The 24,865-nt window shown below is 46.1% G+C and overlaps 1 protein-coding gene across 1 annotated transcript in view; it reads left to right on the forward strand.

Annotated features, from left to right (window-relative positions):
- Positions 1–15,896, forward strand: part of LOC119175082 (splicing factor, proline- and glutamine-rich) — a 65,583-nt gene extending 49,687 nt beyond the window's left edge. Inside the window, exon 7 of the mRNA XM_037426302.2 lies at positions 15,508–15,896. Within this exon, the coding sequence (XP_037282199.1) occupies positions 15,508–15,690 (183 nt within the window). The 3' untranslated portion in view covers positions 15,691–15,896. The remainder of the gene's footprint in view (positions 1–15,507) is intronic.
- Positions 15,897–24,865: the final 8,969 nt, after the last annotated feature.

A 24,865-nucleotide genomic window follows, 5' to 3' on the forward strand; every position in this document is an offset into this window, starting at 1 on the left:
AAAAAAGCAGCAGAGAAAAGATAGCTGCCAAAGATATCATGTTACATTGAATCTGACTGACTGTACGAATCCTGTAATATACTTACTACATAACATACTTAAATAACAATCACTCAGGAAAGAATCAGACTAGAAACATTAGAGACATGTGATACATACCATTATATTTTGTAGTTAATAAAATACATGCAGTACAAGATTTCCATCGCCCGACTACTACCATTGCGAACATCAGTATCTTTAGTTTAACGACTTGTCTAGCTTTGCTCTGGTGATGGGGGTCTGTTTGTACTATAGCTATGATTTGCATGCAATAGAATGAAACACAGTATTTGCTGCTGTGTGGAGCCAATCGTCCCTATAGCTTAGGGGTCTAAAACCCACCTCAGCCAGCGGGCTGCATTGAGGCCTTTTAGTCGTACAACAAGGGCAGGGAAAGTGAAAGATGGAGAGAGGGAGAATTTGAACATGTCACCCAATGTTGCTGTTTGAAAGAAGGCCTTTCCCATGTTCCATATGTGGGTCATCTTTGATGGGGATTTGACATCAGGTTTCGAAAAACAAATCCATACAGATTTATTCAATGACTTAAATCTGGATGATTATGCGGAAATACTGAGTTTCTGTTTCATGGTAATGTTCTAACTTACACTGATTGCGTGGGGGGGGCTCACGAAAAAAAAAATTAAATGCTTGATAGCAGCGTCATTTACATGGCTTACCCGAAAAAAAAACGTTATAAATTGCCATAGGCAAGAAGAAATAATGCACTTCAGCTGTGTCACAACACCTTATTACATTTTAAGCCATGGCCGGGAGTTTGAGACTCCTGCTATGTGTTCATTGGGCTTGCCTACCGAGGTCACGCCATCACTGTGCTGGGAAACTTACTGTACAATATGTGCGTTTACCCTGGGTGTGTCTGTGCATGCATTGAGGTTCCTTCATACCAGTGCTGCACTCGGCTTTGCACAGGTGGGCAAGGGAATCTTGTTGGGCTCTCTGCGACTTGCACTCTGCTTCACCCCAGGCGGTTCTGCACAAGGAGGAAGTAGTGAATGTTGGCACTACTATGTAAATGCATACAGCTTGTTTTCAATGGCAGAATCAACCAGGTATTTGATGCTTATCGTGGTAGGGTGGTGGGGGGGTGAGGCATACTGGAGCCATGGCTGCTAGATAAAAAAATTAAGTGCAACCTGTTGCATGCTGCCGAAGCAGTGGAACGGTACTGGTTCTCCCCAAACCCGTCCTTGCGCCACCACTCCTTCCAGGAAACACGCTTGCACCCGCATTTCTACGTGAAACAGTAAGCCACAAATAACTGGTTTCGTAGCTGCACAACACAGGTTCGATTCTCAGGGTGTCTACCAACCTGGAAAAGTCAGGGAATTTGCACCCTTCTGGAAAAGTCGGGGAATCTCGAAAAATGCAACCTGGTCATAGAAACTGTCTGTAGCTTGTGCGACCATCACAAAAATAAGCATTGCCATAGATCAAAGCGTAAAAAGCCACTCCTTCGGCTCTAACTACAGTGAACAGCTAAAAGTTGTGTGAAAAAATAGCAGTGCAGAACTGTTGCTTTTTAGTGAAGCAGCGAAAAGATACACCTACCAAAAGAATACAAAGTTTACTGACATTATGGCACCTGCTACGGAGCCTTGTTCAGAAAAATAGCCATAAGAAAGGCACAGCGTCTCACTAGAGTTTTTTTACTTTGAGACCCTCGCCTGTATATTTGTTCGTCTTTTTTTTTTCTTCAAAACAATAAAATGAAATGAAAAAAAAAAAGAAATGGAGTAAGCCTAAGTACATGACATAAGCACCGGAATTACATTATAGGAAGTGTCCCATACCTCCTGTTCAGCATATGTGCGGTTGTCTGCACGTGCTCGTATTCCAGGTGCATGCATGATGCAAGCTTTCCTTTGGCCATAATAGCACACTTGACCAGGCAGTTTTGTGGCCTGTAGAATCCACATGTTTAGCGAGGACATATGAGGTCACGTAGTTTCCTGACATCATATTCGCGTTTTGTTGAGCAGCGACAAACTTTTTGTAGATGGTCGATTCTCGATGATAATGTATCAGGGGTGGTGGGGGGTGGGATGGTAACCTTTTTCTTGAAATTAGTGGTCTCATTGATGTATTGGTTGTTAGAATTGTGGCAGCCTAAAGTAAAAAAAAAAAACAGTGGACATTTTCGCTTGGCAACTTGTCCTTCACGTTGTCTAAAGCGTTACCTAGCTTCCATATTCGTACATACACTATGTTGGTGTCTGTTGCTTCTACATATCATGCGCCATGTTCGACTTTCCAACCACAACACATGTCATTAAATTTGTGCATATTTGTCTTGACTGCGATTGGGCTCGGCTTGAAAGCTTTCTGGTTTGGCTAGGACTACCATTAGCATCGGCTTATCGGGCTATGTCATGCCTTTTTTATTATTGTTATTATTATTATTATTATTATTATTGGCAATGCAATGGCTAATGTCCTCAGCTACACACTTATTGCTGGTAGCTGGCATTTCAAGGGCAGTGTTGGAGAAGAACGGCTATTTGGCCTAGTTGGTTAAATTCCATTGTAGTAAGGGTTGCAGTGCAAGCAGGAAAGTGCTGGGAAAAAGGCAAACAGAAGGCGAGGAATGGAAGGCTTCCATTCCTCGCCTTCTGTTTGCCTTTTTTCCAGTACTTTCTACTTGCGCTGCAACCCTTACTACAATGGTAGAGTTGGGTAATTTAATCTAAATTTCTCATTTGAGTTTCTTGAGATGGTAATATTAAATCTGTGATTACTTTTCAGCCTTATATTCATAGAAGAGTACACAAACGAAGGTAACCCGCTGGCATCTGTGATAAATTTATGGAATCGAAGGAGCTGCTGCGCCCTCACAGATTCTTTCCTGTCATCACTTTGAACGCTACCCCGAGATTTGATTGTATGTACCTGAGGATTTTGTTTAACTCTAAGCATCAAAACCCAGAGAAATCAACATCAAAATACATGTGCTCATCATGGAAAAGATAAGAACGGAAGAAAGAAAATTATGCAGTATGACTCCATTCTTGCGACATTGTTAGTCATTGTTCAATGCAAGGTGCACAGAATACATGAGTAGTAGTGTTTTTTTTTTTTTTTTTTCCCTGAAAACTAAGTATATAATAGAGGTGTGCAATTTAGGTGGGGATGCAAATGTATAGTAAATACAGCAATCCGTGTTGCATCAGATCCAATCTACATTCTAAATAGTTAAATCAGTAAACACAGGTCTATCTAATCGAATCCACATCCTAAGTAGCTGGGGCTGTAACCGTTATAATGAACTAGAATATATTCCAGTGGCGGAATTGACCGGACTCCGGCATGCTCCTTTTACGCAGATGCCTCGAGATTGTGCCACTTCTACGTATTCTAGCAGCTTTGGCTGCATTGTACAACTGTCGTGGGCTTCTTGAAACTTTTAGCTGCAGTTAATTTTAAATTGTGTGTTTGCTTTCTGGTTCTTCCAAACATTAAACAGCCAATTTGCTTATTCTCTGACTCGGAGGTTTAATTTTGGCCAGATATTATACATCTTTTTCCATATTTATCACACATGCTCAGAACATTCTGAGCACTTGTGGTACATTTATTTACTTATTTTATAGGAGCGCCTGATTTTTTTTTTCTATTACTCGAGGGACGGTTCCCAGTGCACAGAGTTTTCCAAGCAGAGGTGAGGGTCACGGAATTTGCTTCAAATCATCATAGAAAACCTGGAAAAGTTGGGGAATTATAAAAAAGCAAGTTGGTAGACACCCTGGATTCTGAATCGTTATTAGGAGTGCCTACTACACCACATATGTGAGCAGTTTGCCCTAGGAGGGCAAACGGTTCACATATGTGGTGTAATAGGTACATCTAATAATATAATAGATACTCCTAATAATAGGTATTCATTCTCAGAGTATAGGCCCCAATACTCTCCATGAATGCTCCCCTTTTGACTCACCTGCAATAAAAATGGTCAGTGATTCCGTTCATGGGGAGGCAATCACTGGGAAGATCCCAAGAGCTGACGTATCGGCCCGCTGAAACGCACCGCGAAAGCATCTACAATCCAAAGTAGGTTTTATAGTGCGCCAAAAAGCCAGCTGTGGTCCAAAAACTGAGTTAAAAACCAAGAGTTTAAGACGCAAACAAAATATGTATTCTTAGTAAAGGCAGCACACAAACTTGCACACTCGGCAGGCACTGATTACAACTCACAAAATCACTTTGAAGGTATTTAAAACTACGGGAACAAGCTTGTTGCGCTACAAATGCGATCTCACGCATTATAAACTGCGCAAGAACACTTAGCGGCCCCAAATATTCACCATACACGTGTACTCCACAATTCTTCGATTGTGTCTCGAAAAATGCTTTCAAGGAAACACTGAAACGAACTCCAGCCCTGGTCGTCTTCCCGGCGACACTCAACAAAGTACTCCAGTGGCGTCATAACTCGATTATTTAACATCTGCTGATTGCACTACACGACTCACTCACACCGCTCAAACATCACAACTTCTTGGCCGGTGTTCGCCACCCATCATGCCCTCCAACACCTCTAGTTTGGATCCTCCCCGGTTTCGCAAACATTACAAATAATTGTACTGCGTGTAGCATGTACCAGGGCAGCAGCCAGGGAAAAAGGTTTCGTCTTGCCGGTTCGTCTGCCAAAGCGGTCGCCCCCAAAAGAGGCCTCATTTTCATGTCTCGATTTCTGCTTATCTGTGCTGGTTGGCTGTCGCGTGTGTAGAGGGTAAGGGACACCCTGAACGCTTTTTGATGCTTGTTTTCTTGTTTTGTTGCTTGTGCTTGTGAAAAAAACAATTGGAATGGTGATTTGATGCTCTTGTCTGGAGGCGGCGGTGTGCGTCTGCTACATCGCTCGTTTGTGACAAAAATAAGTGCTCTGTTACGAGTAATACACATCGTGATACCCTTCTTGAAGCTCTAGATCGCAGGGGAATACGTTGTGCTTAAATGTAGCGTCTTTTTTCGCGTTCGACCTGCTCAGCGGCGCACAAAACCTTCGTGGCGTCACACCACTAAAAAACCGTTTGCCACACACGCGCGCACCAAAGCATTGTACTCGATCGCAGGAACCACGAGGCCAGGAATGACGAGGCCAGACCAAAAAAACCACACGGACACGCACAGATCCTCACTCAAGCACATTGAAACACGAAGTATCAACCGCTGTGATGGGTGGAGCGTCAGCGCCTTCCCCAAAAAAGCGCTGACACTGTCAACTCTGCCCAGACGCGCCCGTATATTGACGGTGACATGATACAACAGGCCGCATCGTGTTTTTTATCCAGCGGCCTACAGGAGCATTCATTGGCGACTGTGCCATGTCGCCATTGGGATTGTTGATGGTGACTAGAGTAAAAGCTACAGTAAAATAATTTCAGTTACTCAGTTACTTGTACACAAAACAGGTGATGTAAAAAAAAAATGCACGCGTGAATCAATTGCAAAAGAACTTGCCCAGTGGTGCCAAAACTCAGAACTGCAGTGATTGTGTTGCATTGTGGGACAGGGCCAGACAACAGACCGCGATGGGTTGATGCTCAGTATATAACTGCCCTGTTAAAAAACCGTTTTCAATATCTTTTTTCTGTCTTATAAAACTTCAGTTTTGGTGCGCTTCAGCAAAATTTTTAATGATGAACATAATCCAACTGGCCCAACTTGCCATTTTGCGGCGTGAACGAGAAGCCACGTGCAAAGGCACCACTAGCCAGCCCATTGTAGGCCTGGGAAAGAGTGCCATCCAGAAGAGAGTTGAGAGTGGTCCTGATGAGGTATGCTAGCGTGGTGACCCGACCCACTCGGCACCAACAGGAATAAGCAAGGTAAGGGCAGTTTGCATGGGAAACTCTGCTTAGCGCTAGCAGTGTTCATCGTGTTAACATGCTAACTCACGGATGATGAAACGGAGCAGCAGCTGTGGTACTCATGACAGCAGATGCCTGCTAAGCAAAACAATGCCGCCCTATCTTCTTGACCTAGGGCAGTCGTGTAGGTCTATTCATTGCCTCGTGGAGCATACAAAAACGTCCTATAGTTGGTGACAAGCTAAGAACAAAAAGTAAAGTGCATTGCTGTCCATTTGTATTATGCGCATTTAACTGCGGCTGCTCTTTACTATAATGTAACAGTCACGATGAACCAATGACGAATTCAGCATGGCACCGTTTGTGACGAGAGGCGATGTGCCGCTACGCAGAGATCAGCAGGCGTTCATTTGGTTTTTTTGCTGTGTTTTCTTCGTCAACAAAAAGCTATTTCATCCACTTGCACTTCCCGTCGTCCTCGCTGGCTGTTAATCCATGCTGATGGTTGTAATTTTGCAGCGTTTGAAGTGCACCGAAGTGGCACAGCTTCATCACGTTCCGTCATTTCCGCAGCGTGAAGCAGCAACTTGACATCTGTTTTGTGTGCGTCACTCGGATTTGATCGTGGTTTGATGCACCAAACATATTGCGTGAGGTTGACCAGTATTGACGATTGTCGCAGTCTTCGTGTGCAGTGAGGCGAAGGTGAAGTCTGAATGTGTACGTGTGTGTTTTGTTAAATGTGCGCGTCTGTGATTAACCGCCCGCAAAAGCCATGGCATCGGCGTTGCCACATGTGCGTGAGTGAGTGTATTACTTGGGTGTTGCAACGTAGGAATCGTGGTCTTTTGCGTTATGCGCTGTGTTGCGCCCTCATATAGTGATGAGGTGCAAGAAAAACGCAACCAACAGAACCTGCTAGCGTGGCACAGTACGAAGGTAAACAAACCAAGTGGGGACAATAAGCAATGTTGTGTGCTTTTTAAAGTGAATTGTGGTAATCCTGTGTGTGTGTGGGATTATTATGAAGTGTGTCTATTGGGGCAGCTGCGTCATCTCAACAGAATAGATTTTGACCGGCTTAGAATTATGTTCCAGGTTGAAGTGCCTGTTGCGTAAGCGCTTGTCTCACACTCGATGCACGAACACCTTGCATGAAAAACACCGTACGAGGTTCTTCAAACTGTGAAACGACATGAGCTATATAATATCACTACATTGATTGTAATCATTACTGAAGCGACGCTGCTAAAACTATTATTGAGCGGCAAAAAAAAAATTATACTTTGCGATATTGTATTACAAAGTCTTACTTACAATGGGGAAATCGATTAGAGACAAGTCAGATGCTTCACGAGCCGGTGGGTCGATCGCAAAAAGCAATACTTCCGCGCTCAGATAGCAGCTGGAATCATCGTTGAACTTGCCACTGAAAAGTTCAGACGAGCTATCACAGCTCGATTTCGAGTCGGATGACATCGCCAACTTGCTTTTGGTGCTATGTTTACACCTTGGTTAGCCGTGGTGGGGTGTAGCAGATCTTGTGACGTCATTGGCGACGGAGTCCCGTGATGTCATCCGATACCCACCAAGCAACGTCTGGCAAGCTATTAACTCAAATTCACTGGAGAGAGAAAATCCTCTTGCCTAGTGCCTTCGCACAGATACATTCATAGAGATAGTGGCCCCTGTTGCAGTAAAACTGGGTCCCGCTTTGAAAAAGTTGAATATACAAGGGCTTACGAAGTTATGGCAACACCATGAAGTGCAAGTTGCCGAAGCAAGAAAAAAAAAATCACCTGCAGCTCTTTTAGTCCCCGCCACCTTAACCGTGCACATCACCTAGGCAATAACGACAATGCATGCAATGACCCCCCCCTTTTTAAACACAATGTCCACTACGTGCTTTTACTTCGATGAAACAAGACGTCCAATGAAGCATTGGCATTTACCTCAAACACGATAACGAGCACAGTGACGTGAGAAGTACATTTGGTATTTCAGGCAGCACAAGAATAAAAATTTGTGAAGTCAATCTCAGATCGCTTCTCGATTCTTTGCTTTGAGTCATAGTTGCCATAGCTATAGAAGACAGCGAGGAAACTTGGCAGCAACAGTTTCGTAAAGCAACAAATCATTTCAAACGACTCTATAAAATGTGAATAATGCCCCTGTTTTATTTGGTAATACCGCAGAGGAATGATTCCATTATTTTTTACAATATCTTAAATGTGGCATTGTTTGCTTTAGTACCACCATAGGTACTGTGCAGAAACATCACCTTAGAGAGATGTACATTGCTTCTTCATGGACTCCGCGATGAGCGTGGCGGGGGTTGCGATTTAAACAACAGATATATTGCTAAGCTGACGCTGAACTCCGTGCTTTCAAAAGTTTATTTATCGAGCTCTGGTGTCGAGCTTCCGGTAAACGAAGGTCCGATTACAGCAATACACACTGGCACCAATAGTGGCAAACAGAGCGTCGGCCGTCGATAAACTGAGATACATGTGCCGTTAAATATTACAGCCTTGTCACTGGTCTTCGCGCAAGCTCTGGAATAAACTCGAATATTTGCATCTTGCACACAATTTTAATGGAACGATATACAATAAACTCTAACCTTCTCAAACAATTAGGTGCAGTTTGCGCTGAGCACTCTTTAACAAGCTTTGTGGGCAAAAGCCAAATAAAACAAAAGTGAAAATAAGGAACGCGCGTGCCATGGCTCCCCTCTCAAAAAGCATTGCCCCGATGCTTCAAAAAAGAACACAGGAAACACACCTTCTGTTTACCAGCCACAAGTTTGACCAAATAAACAGTTTCATCTTGGACCTACGGTCTGCTCCCTTTGTCCACGTCAGGACCCCGTGACAATACACCCATTCTCCGCTTGGTATTCAGACATTCTACACAAAACACCACAGCCCTATGATTTGTTAGGCTCCCTGACCCCTGTCATGGCTTCTTGTTACTTTTGGCTATTTCCCAAGCTGAAAATTCTGCTGGAAGGAAACCAATACCAGTTAAGAGGAGACATAATGCGGAATGAGAAAGGGCTAGCTAATCTCTCTCCCCCCCCCCCCCAAAAAAAAAATGCATCCCAGAAATGTTTTTAACCATGGCAGGAAGTGCTGGGAGAGTCGTGTGATTGCTGAGGACGCTACCTAGAACATTCAGGTTTCATACCTTTTAATCAAGATTTGTGCTTCTACTAAGCAAAGCTTTGTCACTTTATGAACATGTCTCGGGTGTGCTTAACCCCTTATGTGCTTTGGAGGAGCAGAGCTCGTCCGGCCCGAACTGTTACCAAACTAATTTGGACGAGCAGAACTTGTCCTAGCTGATTAGGTTCTCCCTTTCCAGCGTACAGACGAAGTGCACATTTAAGGCTTACATTGTATGTCATCCACTATATGGCAGCATTTGCTCAAGAATTTAGTTTTCTCTTCGGCATGAGTGCAGTTTTTGTTTGGAAAGACTGCGCGGGGTAGTGGCGACCCATGCATAGCTGGCTTGTGAACACGAAAAAGAAGCTATTCATTTTTGCCATCTTCTTGAAGTGATTATGATTCTTGAGTCTATAAGTGAAGGCAGCGATGACGGTGATTTGAGTATAAACACAGCTCGGACACGAACGTTGCAAGTGCTTGCCTGTGAAGCTTCCCGAGGGAAATAGCCCAAAAGTGCTTAGCTTACACAAGTGGAAAAAGATGTGGTTTCCGTTTTGTTTATGAGGCGTTTGATTTTATTAGCAGCTGGGTTCTTATGCATTGTTCAGAAATAAACTTTATTCTATTGATTTGACTAAGTATGTGGTGGAAATATTTTTTTCAATATCGATTAGCTGCTTTTTAGTACAATCAAACTCAAAATTGGCAATAGAAAAAATGGCACTTTTTGACCAACAAATTTTTTTAAAAGATGAGCAATTAAGGGGTTAACGGACTTAGCACAATATTTTTTCAATAAAAGATTAATGTCCTCTTAAATCAAATCAAACCAATTGGCTTTCTGTGCTTGAGTGCTTTGGGCCTTTATGTTTGTTGCCTACTGTGCCTGTTTCTGCATGTGCTTTGCTAAAGGTTATTTGTATGATTGTTCCATAGAGCTTTTCACTATGGCAAAGCTGACTCTGTAGCTAGCATTTCTGTGCACCATGGTCACTATAAAACAGGCTTTGCTATATTGTACAGGTGGAAACTTATTGTCGAGACTTCCAATGGCGTCAACGCTTCCATAAAGTTTACTGTGGAAGAAAAGAAAGTCAGTTTCCTTCCTTTCTTGGATGCAGTTGTGAAACATACCCCTACGGGCCTTGCCTTCGCTGTGTACCGAAAGCCAACGCACTCCTGTAGATACCTCGACTAAGAGTCGGTCCATCCAGTGGCCCACAAACGCTCAGTGATTCGGTCTTTAGTTCAGAGAGCGATTCGCACCCTGCAAAAGGAGCTTCAGACCATTGAAGATGACCTGGTCAGAAATGGATACCCCAAGAATTTTATTAGGAAAACAACTGAATTCGTCATGTATAAACAGCAGCCAAACAGTCAAGCCATGCATAGCACATCGTCTATGCAAAAGCTTGCAGCGATTTCTTATATTTGAAATGTAAGCGAAACCTTAGCCCGTCTATTCAGAAAATGTGGTCCCAGGTGGTCAAAATTTCCGGAGCCCTCCACTACGGCGTCTCTCATAATCAAATAGTGGTTTTGGGACATTAAACCCCACCAATCAATCAATCAATCAGAAAATGTGGTGTACAGATCGCGCATGTTCCAGCAAGCGAGCTTAAGGCTGGCTTGCTAAATGTGAAGGATCTCTTCCTCAGCAACACTTTCCTAGCCCTTTCAGCCCTGGATTTTTTATTTTGGTCGGATACATTTTTGTGCCGTGTTTTTCTCATAGTTAGGGCCTCAGAAGACCATGAAAGAAAGATTGAGCCAATGGTGCAAGCATTTTTTGATTAATTAGTGTGACATTAAATTAGGTCATTAGGGCTCAGTGATTAGGAAATGAGAAAAATGGTTCCTTGATTCCTTCTAATCATTAGTGTACACAAAATAGGAACCAACATCTGACTTGTCAGCCTAATACCCCTGTCACACGGGCACCCGCGAAGACCGTTTAACTCCCTCGTCCTTACGACAACGAAGATGCGGTCCGTGTCACACGGCCACCCTTACGCAAACGAAGGTAAATGAAGCATTTCGCAAAGGACGTTCAACGATCTCCCTTCGCAGCGAAACGAGGTACTCTCGTCTCCAGCAGTCTAGAGGTCAGAAAAAAATTTCGAGCACTAAGTGGCCACAGTGAAAGAATAATACATTTTGGCAATATTAAACGTTCTTTCCTTGTAGTACTCATTCACAACGGGTGTTTGTTTACATATATTTATGCCCGCCAGTGTTCGCTTACTCTCAACACCGATGCCCTACACATCGTGCCTCGCGAGTCGGGCCGGCCGTCGCCAGCCGATCAACGTCATTACCAGCGCAATATCGCACCACTTCCTCACGTCGTCCGCTGTGTCACTCATGGCTGAAGAACACAAAATGTGCACTCACGAGGCAAGGAAGCATAAGAAATTTCGTACCGGGCATGTACACAGGCAACAAAACAACTAAAACCACAATGTGGGCAGCGTCACTAGCAGCATCGTTACATTTAGCAAATGCGTTTTTATTTGAAATTATTTTTAATGGTTTGTTAGTTGCATACCTACTTAATAGTGCTTTTTGTAAGAACAGCATAACGAGGATTCTAAAAAAAATCAATAGAGATGAAATTAGAATACTTTTCCGAAAATCAAACAGCGCTAGCTGAGCCCCCTCGTGGCAACTGTTACAACCTTGTCATTGCCGTGTGACACTGCCACAACTCCTTCTCCGTAGAAACCCCTAGGGGAGATTTACTTTGACGGTGTTCAACGCAGTTTTGTGGTGGCCGTGTGACAGGGGTATAATACTCGTTGAAACAGCTCCGGTATGACATCCTAAAAATGACGCTTACCCGCTTCACTTTACGCACCACGGCTTCACCGAAGACTTCGGTCGCGCTTCTTCTTCTTTGTGGCTGCTACCTCCACAAACGTGCCACAATATTGATGTCAATTGCAGTGGGAATTATTGAAGAACCATGCCCCCAAGAATGAGCAGTGTTAGTTATGTTTTCGAAATGCTAGGGGAAAAATTGTGCGGTGGTGTCAATTGACACCGCCAGGGCCGAAAGGGCTAGTGTGGTCAACAAGATACCATGCGCCGATTGCGAGTCGGTGTACATTGGCACGAGTGGATTACTGCAGACATCTGATGCGGCAAAGAATGGCGTCTTCAAGGGCCACGCAGTGAAAAATGCACTCACAGAGCATGCCGAGAAGACTGTCCATGAGATAAGCTGGAACAGCACACACATTGTGGCCACAGAGACGAATTTCACAATGATACTGAATCTGATTCAGACAAGTAACACAATCAATGGATCATGTGGCACACTAAACCACGTGTACTCCCGGACTTTGCGTCATGCGCTCAACGCTACATAAAAACCTGTAGCTAAGCCATCATTCCATTGTGAACAAGGGATCCGTACCGATCTCGAAACATCATTTGTTTCATTTGACATTGGTCAGTGACCTGTTTTTTAACAACTTAGGCAAAAGAGTATCGTGAAAGTTTGCACTTTATTTAGAAAGTGTGTAAGAGATATCCACTTTGTGGCAGCACTTGGTTGACTCATTCTGAATTCTACAGCAAGACAACGAAGTAAACAATGAAGAATATTTAAAGCTGAACATTTGACAGACTTCTGTTTGGTTGGGAAACAAATAACGTTTGAAGAGAGACATTAACCAATGTTTTCAAATAAACTAAAAACTTGCATTTACTTTAAATATGAGGAATTTTCACGTTTTGGGTTTATTAGGGGTGACTGTGGGGCACCAGGGAGCAAGGGAGTTTATAATGCCTTGTCTTCAAGTCGGGAAGTCATGCCTGTTTTGTCATAGTCCAGACCGGTCACTACCTCGAAGCTAGCTCCAATTACCATTAGGCAGCTATGGTATCATCTGTGCTTCAGAGGATTCAGATCTAAACAATGGCCACTCAAAACATGTTGCCAGGCCCCTCACCTCAACCCCATTGTTTCCAAAGCAAGTCTGCGCCTGCATTCACTACATGCCGGGCATCAGCGAAGCACTCTCACGGTGTTCTCTCGAAGCAAGGAATAAAATTGGTGCATAAGCCGAATTGGCCGCTTACCGTAATTACTCGAATCTAACGCGCACCTTTTTTCCGGTTAAGCGAGTTCGTAAATTACATGCGCGTTAAAATCGAGTACGAAAAAAAAACTGAATACGGTCATTCTATTGCCATCAGTATATCCAAAATGGCTGCCCCCTACGTGCGTCGGCCATTTCTGTCTATATGTTTCCCATGTGCGGCACTTCGTACGTGTGCTGAGGAGTTTGTCATCTTGTAGTGCATTAGCGTCGACGGTATAGAAGGACCGACTCCAAAAACTCGAGTGCACCACGATTCCGCTTTTAAAAGAAAAGTCATTGCGTGTGTAGAAACGGACGGAAATTGGCCGCATCGCGGTTGTTTGGAGTTCCCGAAACGTGCGTGCGGGACTGGCGGAAACAAAAGCAGAAGATTATCGACAGCAAAGCTTCACGCAAAGGCTTCAGTGGACCACAGCAGTGTCGGTTTCCGCAAATTGAAGAGCTGCTCGGCGAGTATGTGCTTGAGCAGCGAGCGGCACAGCGGCCCGTGACGACAGAACTGCTCCAAGTGCGGGCTATGCAGTTAGCCTTAGAATAGAAAAAAGGGCTAATGCGGAGCCAGTTTAAAGCGAGCAGGTGCTAGCTAACTAACTTTATGAAGAGGAAAAGCTTTCCCTCCGAAGGCGAACGGGCATATGCGGAAAGTTTTGAGAGGAGTACGATGAAAAGCTTCACAGTTTTCAGAGGTTTGTCCTAAACTTGCGGCACAACAACGGCTATCCGCTTGGGCAAATCGGGAATGCCGATCAGATGCCTCTTTACTTAGACATGCCTGGCACCACAACCGTCGAGAAGGGGGCGAAGCAAGTTCGCGTGCTGACAGCGGTCCACGGTAAAACTACAGTGACCGCAATGCTCTGTTACACGTCAGATGGGCACAAGCTTCCCCCGTACCTCATATTTAAATGGAAGACGCTCCTGAAAGGAGTCGTTTTTTCGAGTGGTGTGATCGTGCGGGCCAACGAGAAAAATGGGTGCGCGTTGCAATCGATGTCTTACATTTTTTTTTTCGTCGTCGAAACCGGGTGCGCGTTACAATCAAGGGCGCGGTAGAATCGAGTAAATACGGTACCTAAAAAAAAGCACATGGAGTGGTATACTCTATTCATTGTGCGGATTATGACGTGACATACATGGGGAAGACAAAAAAACTATAAAGGCAGCAATGGCACGGGAACGACATGTCCACAAGTTTGACCGAAAAAGGAGTGCAGTGGCTGAGCACAGTGAGGTCAAGGATCACTGCATCACCTTTGGCAACTTCCTTGCCATCCACTTGAACACAGTTTCTACAAGCAGCTTTTTTGTGGAGTCGTGGTATAATTCAGGCAACACCTAGAAATGTGAACACTTCTGAAACTATGGCACGTTGGTCAAAACAATGTGATCCCCCCCCCCCTGTAAAATTATATCAAAGTAAATATGTTTTTATTTTAATCTGATACATTGGTTGGTGTCCCTCTTCAAATGTTAATGCAGAATGTATAACACAGCTGCTGCTATGAAACTAATCGCAATCCGAATAAGGAAAATTAAAGCTAATGCTGTGTAATATGAAACCTTGATCACTGCATTGGTTTGCCACATTAAGTAATTGGGGGAAGCCAGATATACATGTGAAGGTGAGACACTTGGTGCTAAATAGGCCAAAATATTCTCATGGCGCTTCATCAGGTTCCATTCCAAGTAAGCCCAGTTTGCTATAATAACATTCTCATAACCAAAGGATGTCTCTAATTTTTCATCCTGTATAATGCTTGGTGTCCTAGTGGCACAGCAGGTGTGGAATAGCATCCCTTGCATTAAACTCTGACTGTGGACCATGATGCTCATATTGAATTGGAAATCAATTACATTTTTTGAATACTCGAGGAACTGAACTGTAATTGTTATGACAAATAGCCATTCTGTAAAAGTTATCAAGAAAGTAGCGCTCTGTTTAGCAAAGATATGTGCTGGCCCTTAGTGTGTGTACTTGCACGACCACCATGAGTGTGTAGAAGGACTGTCTTTAAATGTGTTGTGCATGATTGCTTCATTGATGTGCTTTCTGTTGAAGACTTGAAATGCCCACATGACTGCTTGGTATTGAACGCTTGCTGTGTGAGCCTGTGACGACTTCTTATAGGAAAACAAAATGCCCCTGTCCCAAAAAGCAGAGTACAAATAACTTGCACTAGCTGACTGTCTCCCCTGAATGAGCACTTTTTGTTTTGTGTTTATGGCAACCTTTGATGCCCGTGTTGACCAACATTGTTCCTAATTGTGATATTTAGAGAAGTTTTGTGCAGGCAGCATTTATTGAGAGCCCTAACTCATGGTGTTGTGTCACATGGATATTTTGTTGAGCAGCGGCAGTCCCGGTTTGACCAAGGCGGCCAAGGCAGTCCCAGCCAGCAACCTCCGCAGCAGTCAATGGGGGTCATGAACGGCAGCCGAAATGCACCTGCCGCACTTCGGGACATGATGATGCGCAGAGATGTTCTGGACCGCGGTGATTATGACATGGAAGCCAAGCGCGCACGTCGTTACTAGTAAACGAAAAGTTCGGTGCACTGCCCTGGCTGCGGCCAGCTTCTCTGATCGTAGTCTCTCGAAAACTGGCTGGCACGCCTGTTGGGCAGTAATGGAGAAGCACCCAATGGTCTTTTGAAGCATCCACACATTTAATCTTGTAAGCATGAAAATTTCATTGCATTGTCCTATGTCCACATTGCCAATAAATAGAGCTTGTGTTGTAAGACATGTTTCATTTCACTTCACTTTGTAATTTAATAATGTTGGTGCGTAATAAAATGGGTTGTGTTGGGCGTATGGTGCAAATTATGTCAACATACCGTTACATTGTTGGGTGCTGTAAGTTGCAAGAACACTACTTACTCTGATAATTTGCCTAGTTATTCCTGTTTAGATCTAGTCTCTCGGGACCCTGTATTCTTATGCATTTGGTTCATGCTAAGGATGATACAGCTATAGAGGGAGTGAAATTCTAAAAAAATAAAAATAAACTGATGTACTGTTAGAAGTGCACGTGCCCTTTTGTAGACTGTGAGAAATAAGATGTCGATGTGATAGAGTGACGTTCGTGAGAGTTTAGCCTGTGTAGCGTTTTGTAGCCTGTGCGTTTTCAGTGTACTATCCTTCTTTTTACGTCTTGTGCGCTTCAAAGAGAGTGGCGTTGCTAACATTTCAGAAGTGGGTTGCCGCCATCCAGTCGTCACTGAGAGTAAATATGAGTTTTGTCAGTCGAAGCTGGTTAATGTAACCCAAATGGAGCGCACCGACGAAAGAGACAACCCAACTTGCAGTGGAGGAGGTACAGTGGAGGAGGTACGGACTTTGGCAATGGAGACACTATCACAGCTCGCGACTTACTCAAAGCTATCCTAGAAAAGGACCGTCTATCATTGACCCTGCTGGAACCACTGACTGTGTCGGTGCAGCCTCAACCAACGGAAACGTTTCAGCTGATAACTGACTTTAGCCGCAACATCAGTCCCTTTGGCGGCTCTAAAGACGCTCCTTCAGCGCGTGAATGGATTGAAAGCATTCGTCAAACGTCGAATCTTCACGGGTGGCCAGCTGCTTACACGCTGGAAACAGCCGAGGCCAAATTGGTAGGAGCTGCCAAAGACTGGTGCTGTTCAAGAAGGTTCCAAATCACGTCATGGGAAGATTTTGAGGTGCAATTCCGTCATACCTTCATCAGCCAGACTCCCATTGCAAAATGATGCTGTAAAATGCAAGAGTGCGTGCAGCAGTGTAACGAGAGCGCGACTGCCTACTTTCATGCCAAGGTGGGTCTTTGCCACGAAGTCAACCTGGACTTTATCGATATGCGAGAGAAGGTTTTCCCGAGGTTGTGGTCGCGCGAACTGTGCATCATGCTCTTGGTTAGGACGCATGAAGATGACGAGGACCTGCTGCACGACATCTTGGAGCTCGAGCGCGTCGATCTGGAACGACAAGGAATTTTCGGCACACGCAATCGAAGTCTCGTTCCACCGTCAGGTTTGGAATGTTGCCTGTTCACTACCACGACAAGAGAATCGGCAACAGACGCGAACCAAGGAATGGAACGACGCCAGCCATTGCTGCCCATCGTCCAACACGTCACACCAGAGACCGACGTCTACGTGACAGGCCGTCGTCTTCTCTCAACAAGAAGCATCCCAGCGGAAGCGGATGACGCCTCGAGTCTGCAAGAACCAGTATTCGCGCCTGCTGCAACCACCGGAAAACACCTGAACCTGTTTTTCTAACGAACCCCGTCACACGCCGAGAACTCCGGAGATAGCAAGGCATTGACTGCGAAGATAGGTGAAGAGCAAACGTCCAAGACGTATGCCGGAGCCAACGGAAAGCCGAAAGACAGGAACGAAGGCGAAGCCGAGGGCAAAGAAAAGCAGACAAACTTCCAAACCGGTGCTACGAAAAAAAGACAGCGATGAAAAACCCGTAATGACGAAAGAAACAGCGGGAAAAGGCAGCAAAGAAGGGAAAAACAAGGAAGAAGATGAAGACGCAGCCAATGGACAAAAGGCGACAGATAAGGATCAGAAGGAGGACAGAGAGGTGTAGAAGACGAAATGCCGAACAGCCAGCCAAGCCAAGATGACAAAACCAAAGATAAGCTAATGAAAGAATCGGTAAAAAGTGCCCGAGAACAGACGGAAAAGAAAGGAGAAAGAATAACGCCGGACCAAGCCGAAGTAATATGATGAGCATAACCCAAGAGAACAAGACAACAAAAACATTATAAATGCTGGAGCAAATACATAAAAAGAACCGCCCGGGTCAAAAGCCCGAGCCCAAGCCGGCCGACCAAGCATCAAAGTTGATGTCTGGTAAAGAGGACACTGACATTGTGCGTATTGCGGCTTTCCACAAGGTCAAGCCAGTCAAGATAGCCGGGAAACACGACGTTGCCTTGAAAGTATCACGCAACGAACAGGCGAACTTCTATGTGCCATAAAGAACTTAACGTGCCAGTGTATAGGTATAGCTATTTTTGTGTTATTTCTGTTTCTTCTTTATCTTGTTTCTTTCGTGTGTCATTTCATGTAAGAGTATGCGAAAATTTGCATGGTAAGTCAGTCACGAACATTCTCGGGACAGCCTTAACGAGGACGTTAAGCGTTGGAAGATGGCCGAATCCACGTGCCCTTTTGTAGACAATGAGAAAGAAGACATCGACGTGACTGAGTGGTGTTCGAGAGAGTTTAGCCTGTGTGGCGTTTTGTATCCTGTGTGGCTTGTGCGTTTTCAGTGAAGTCTTTCATTTACGTCTTGTGCGCTTCAAAGAGACCGGCGTGGCTAGCAGTACTGTGTCGGTATGAGCAGGGGTGCAACAGCTGCGCCAATTTGATACAATTCCCTATTGTTGCGCCGAGCTCCGCCAAATCCGTGAAATTTGCTGAAATTGCGCCACACTGCGCCAAAACGCCTAGCCAGCCTCAAATTTTTTTTTTCGTGTGCGCTAATTGGTGTTCGCTGACCTAGCTCAAAATTGGGCAGTTCATAGAAGGTTGACTTGAGGAGACTTCTAACCAGGACATTTCGCAACCCGGAGCACCTAAATCTGACCGGTGTAAGCTATACAGATGAGACACGCCACCCTAGACCATATTTTATGCGAATGCGCACAAATATAGGACGAAAATGCAGTCTCCTCAGAACAGCTTGGGACACAGAGAAAGCTACGCTGATCAGCTCAGATTGGCGAGATCAAATGTGGGCCATCCAGCAGACATGGGAGGCTGCTGAGTGAAAGCCGCAGGCCACTTCAAAACTTACCACGAGTCGCCTCGGCCAGCCGGTGGTGACAGTTTGTCGATGCTGTATTGTTAGTCACCAAACCCTCACTGCGATCAGTCCCGCTCAGCGCTGTCTCGTCGCCCATCGTAGTGCTCACCCAAACTTCGCCGTCCTCCTCCGCCAACTGCACACCTGGCTCGGGAAAACAAGACGGTGCAGCTCCCAAAGATGATGCTGCATCGACGACTCACCAGCCAAATCCTCTGGCCACACTGCTGACACGACGCAACCTCATTGACGGTAAAGTAGACGATGCACTTGTTGTTGCCCTTGTAGACACAAGGGTGCACATTTCGGTGATGAACTCGGAGCTTCGCCGCCGCGTTAAGAAGGTTCTAAAACCTCCCACGGTGCGGCTAATCCAAGTCGCCGACAGTAGAACTTTTCCTGTGCTTAGGATGTGCTCCGCATGTGTTAATGTTGCTGACCGCTCCACAACTGTGCTTTTTGCCGTGCTCGAGCAGTGCTCTCATGAACTCATCCTGGGCATGGACTTTCTTGTCGCCCACTCTGCCTTAATTGACTGTGGAACAGGCTTACTTCAGCTTGACGTACCTTATTATTGTGACACTCCAACCACACCTCAACCACGTTTGTGTTCTGTCGAGTACGTTTGCCTAGCGCCTCAAGCCGTTACCATATAACTGAGGTCTTTTCCTCCTGTACCCGACAGTGATTATGTGCTGGCCCCGATTGTCGACTTGAGAACACGTCGATTGTCGACGTGTTCTCAAGTTGTTCCAGATGGCATGACTCTTGCCCATGTATCTTCCATCTGTGAACATTCTGTTTCTGCATTTATTGCAGACGCTCTTTTGCCCACTGCTGCATCCTTTTCACAGAGCCCCATCGATGCCGACTTTGACAAGATGATCGTGCCAGACCTCGTTCGAGCACAGGCAGACGATATCCGACGTATCTTGGCATCCTTCAGGGATTTCTTCGATTTCGGCGACAGCCCTTTAGGTCAGACATCAGTTCTTACTCACAATATTAACACTGGAGATGCCAGCCCTATTTGACGACATCCTTAACGCATGTAACATGCAGAGCGACAAGTCATCAAGCATGAAGTTGATAAAATGCTCACAAAAGAGGTCATTGAAACATCTTGCAGTCCACGGGCCTGACCAGTCGTCCTAGTAAAAAAGAAGGATGGCAGCTGGCGCTTCTGCGTCGACTACAGTCACTTAAACAAGGTCACGCGCAAGGACTTCTACTCACTGCCACGGATTTATGATGCGCTCGACTGCCTGTCCAGGTCTGCCTACTTCTCCTCTATCGACCTGCACTCATGAAGATTTCTGTCGACGACTTAGACCGTGAAAAGAGCGCATTTGTTACACCGGATGGACTTTTCTCCTGCTACATTTGAGAGAATGATAGACTCCCTGCTATGGGGTTGCAGATGGTCAATGTGCCTCTATTATCTCAGTGACGTCATCGTGTTCTCACCGTCATCCGAAAGTCACCTTAGCCGTCTGTCAGCTGTTCTGGAAGTTTGCAGAAGGGCAGGCCTACAGCTCAACTCCTCCAAATGCCGTTTCGGCCGCCGAACGATCACTGTGCTAGGCCATGTTGTCAGCGCTATAAAGGCGTGCAACCCGCCTGCTACAGGGTTACAAATGGTCGATGTGCCTCTATTATCTCAGTGACATCATTGTGTTCTCACCGTCATCCGAAAGTCACCTTAGCCGTCTGTCAGCTGTTCTGAAAGTTTTCAAAAGGGCAGGCCTATAGCTCAACTCCTCCAAACGCCGTTCCGGCCGCCGAACGATCACTGTGTTAGCCCATGTTGTCAGCGTTGAAGGCGTGCAACCTGATCCCGACAAAATTTGCGTCAACACTACGTTCCACACCACGTTCCATGAAAGATGTGCGGAGCTTTGTTGGCCTCTGTTGCTATTTCCGGCTTTTCGTACACAATTCCGCCGACATTGCCCATCCCTTGACACAGCTACTGAAGAAGAATACGCCGTTTTCTTGGGGTCTCCAGCAAGCCAATGCGTTTCGCAGACTTGCTGCGCTGCTCACTTCCCCGCCCATCTTGGCTCATTTTGATCCTTCAGCGCCCACTGAAATTCGCACTGATGCCAGCGGATATGGTATTGGCGCCGTCCTCGCTCAGCCGCAACAAGGTCAAAATCGTGTAATCGCCTACGCAAGCCGCCTCCTCTCCCCATTCGAGTGCAAGTTTTCTTATAACTGAGCCCGAGTGCCTCGCTCTTGTATGGGCTGTTGGAAAATTCCGACCGTACTTGTTCGGCCTCCGCTTTTCGGTAATCACAGATTACCCGCACTGTGCTGTTTGTCCTCCTTTGAAGTTCTTTCTAAACGCTGGGGTCGTTGGGCTTGGAAGCGAATATAGCTTTGACGTGACTTACAGGTCTGACCGAATGCACCAGGATGCCGACTATCTCGCCATCCCATGGATCCCCCTGACCTGTCACCGCACGATTCCGATGCCTGTGCCTTCGCTATATCTGATTTCACGGACATACGTAGTGAACAACTCAGTGATGCTAATTTGCAGGTTATCATATGCCGTCTAGCTTCTCACCACTCGGATCCTTCCCTTCGCTTGTTCATGCTCCGTGTTGGAACTCTCTACTGATGCAACACAAGCACCGAAAGACCAGAGCTTCTTCTGGTAGTTCCTAGATGCAACGCTTCGTTCCACTGTGCTCGAACAACCCACTGCCCACGCCTCAATCCGCTGGTTTGTGCACTACCCTGTGACTCGCTTGGTGGATTCCGTGCTGAACGGATGTGTCGTCCGCAACCTCCTGACGCCGTGTAGCTTTCTCCGATCGGTGTCCCTCGCCGAGGAGGGAATGAGTTGCTTCCTTTTACCATGGGTTGTTTTTCTCTGCACATGGCTCGTACCCAGTGGAGGGGATCGGCTGATTATAGGTTGAATTTTCCCGATACTTTACGCATTGCTTCATTCCTAGGAACGATAGTTAATTATCATTTGAAGTGCCAATTACAAATTTGAAAATATCTAGTGAGCCCACAATTTAGCAATAAGAGAATTGCATCGTCTTTCCCATCTCTTCTCTCATCTTTATGGATTGATTAATTGCCCCGTAGGTGTTGCCTCTTTATCCTGGCGCAACCCACCATGGGGGATCGGCCATTGAACAAGTGGTGCCTTGCTAGAGGCGCCGTCCGCTGACCAGAAGGAGCTGCACTGCTGGCACTAGTAAGGTCCTTTATTTCATCTAGGGACCTTAAGCACTAGCCCATCCTAAGTTCGCTGATGTAGGCCGTTAGGGGCACGCAGAAAACGAACGCGTTTCTGTGCATCCCTGCTGCAATCTGCCCAGTGACGCGGGCAGGGAGACTGGCTTCGCGTTCCATTTTGACTGACCACAACCTATTATTGCGTTTTTTTTCTCCGCTAGACATGCCGTTGTCAAATAGGAGACGCGGCGCCCGGAGGCGCTTTGTCTTAGAGTCTCGCGTAACTCATAAACCCATCATCGTCTGTCCCGGCATGTCCTCCCCCCAGGGTTGTGTGAGGGAGAAGTTTTTGTTTCGGGCAGACAGCCATACCCTGGCAAGGGGGCCGCTGCTCGGCGCCAAACAGACGCTGCCTGCCTCCCAGCGTACAAGCCAGGGAGACCCAACATATGGGCTACCCTTCGGTGCGGTAATTCAATCGCGACACAAAAAGCGGACGTACCCTGGCTAGGTGGGCTAACGCAGTGCGTGGTGCGTGCTGCGGCCACAGCCCGTCTCCCGACCGCTAGGGCACAGCGAGACACAATTCGTCCCTTGGGGACTACGGGACTACTGTTTGGTGCAGAAGAGAATGCTGCTGCATGCAAACCCAGCGTACCCTGGTGAACCGGCATGGCTAAAAGCCGGCTTAGCCCTTCACGAGGAAGGGAGCCATCCTCCGCCTCGGCGAGTAGAGTCGTCGAGCACGGAGAAGGGGCCATCACGGACCTTGCGGGTAAAGCCCGGCAAGGCGACAAGATCACCGCAGCGCATGCGAAAACCAGGCGAACCAGCACACGGGCTAAACTCAGGGGCGACCGGCTCACTAGGCCGAGTCGTAGAACTGTGAAGAGCGCCATCATTAAAAATTGATGGCTATCTGCCCTCCTGACTCACTGAAAATCAGTGCCGGACGGTGCCATGTTTCTTAGAACTCATTTGTACCAAGGCGCTGCCACTCTCGATGGAGGACGAACCACACCTCTTTCCGTACTTTGGCAAGTTCTTCGTGAAGCCCGGGTCGTTTCCCATCGAAGACGGCACAGCACCGTGCCACCCACACTTGGTAGGAGCACTGAACGAGCAGAAGCACTTACTGCTTAACCGCTCGTTCCAACAGGGTATGCAAAAACCGAACGGTGTCGAAAGGAACACCGGGATGACCAAACAAGCTGGCTATCCTTCGATGGAGGATGGCTGGTAGTGCACATTGAGAGCTCTAATGAACCGCCAGTGAGGACTACGGTTGGACAGGTCATATTCTTTACAGTGTGCAAGTAACTCTGGAGTGAATCTACCGACTAGCTGGCGGAGTTCGATCGAGGCTATATCTATCTCGGGGTTGACCTCTTGCAGACGGACCAAAGTAGAAGCGGCCCCTGCATAGAAGGCAGGCAGCGTTCCCACTGAGGCACCGAACGTGAAAATACCCAGGCGAGAACAGCCTCAGCGGCGTGCTCAGGAAATACGACGCAAAGCTTCTACTGTGGAGCATATCCGAATTGAGAGCTACCCGTGTCCATCTAACGTGTAGCGCTGTTGTCACAATGCAGAGGTCAGGAATACCGAGTCTTCCTTCATCCCTGCGCAACTTGAGCACGGGACGCGGCAACCACGCTGATGTACAACCCGGCATTGTGTTCTCGCGCTGCAGCCACACTGGAAAACTCGACTTGTTCCTAATTTCAAAATGGCAAATAGATAGTTTTGATAACATTGGTTATTTCACAATAAAAAAAGATTGATTGATGACCCCTTTTATTCTGGCGCAACTTCCTCTTTATTCACTCTTGTGCAGCGAGTTCTATCTTTCTGCGTGTTGCCAGATTAGGCCGACAAAAATTGGGTAATTTTTCACATAGAGTTTCTCACCGATACCTAGAGAGAAATATGGCGCCACCGACTATGCGAATTTCTTAAAGCTCTGGGAATGACGGTATGTTTATCCCCTTCAGGCGCGAATTAAATCTGGCAACGTGAAAAATTTTTTTGTTCATAATTTCAATATTTAAGCCTTTTAAAGTAAGAAACTCGAAAGAAATGCAAAATATGTTTAGTGGTTCAAGTTTTGCTCAGCGTCCACATTTGTGGACATTGCGCCACAGACCAGTAATATTAGTGAAAGGCGACAGAGAAGAAAACACGCTTTTCATTTAAATTCAAAATAACTTCTTTCAAAGTAATGTTGGGAGAAGTTACCAGAAAAAGTCTATTTAGTGTGAAAGAGGTAGAAGCAGTCATTCTGCGATGTCAGGCAAAGAAAAATGTCACACTTCCTGCAGCGGACGCGGCTCTTGGATGAGCATCCCTCCCTCCTGCAGCGTTGTGCGTTGGGTATGTTCATTTGCTGTGGCCAGTGCTGGATGCCGCCATAGCGAAGAGTGCTCACTGGCAGGGGTGACGCATTGGGTGCCTTCCTTTTCATCACCTGGGGGTTCTCACTGCTTGGTCGCCCACGCTTTTTCTGGGGCTTGTTGACGCTCAGCAGGCAACTTGCGACATCTCTTTGAAATGCCATCATATCCATTGTGTCTTTTTTAGCAACCCTTCTGCATTGGCATCTCTGATGTACTCTAGCCAACTGTTACAGAGGGCAAAAGAAGCAAAATGGGATATCACTCTCACAGGCTCTCACAGGCCACTTGCTGGTTCGTGTCCTCATTGGGTA

Source organism: Rhipicephalus microplus, chromosome 5, assembly GCF_043290135.1.
Source record: "Rhipicephalus microplus isolate Deutch F79 chromosome 5, USDA_Rmic, whole genome shotgun sequence".
Classification (NCBI taxonomy): Eukaryota; Metazoa; Arthropoda; class Arachnida; order Ixodida; family Ixodidae; genus Rhipicephalus; species Rhipicephalus microplus.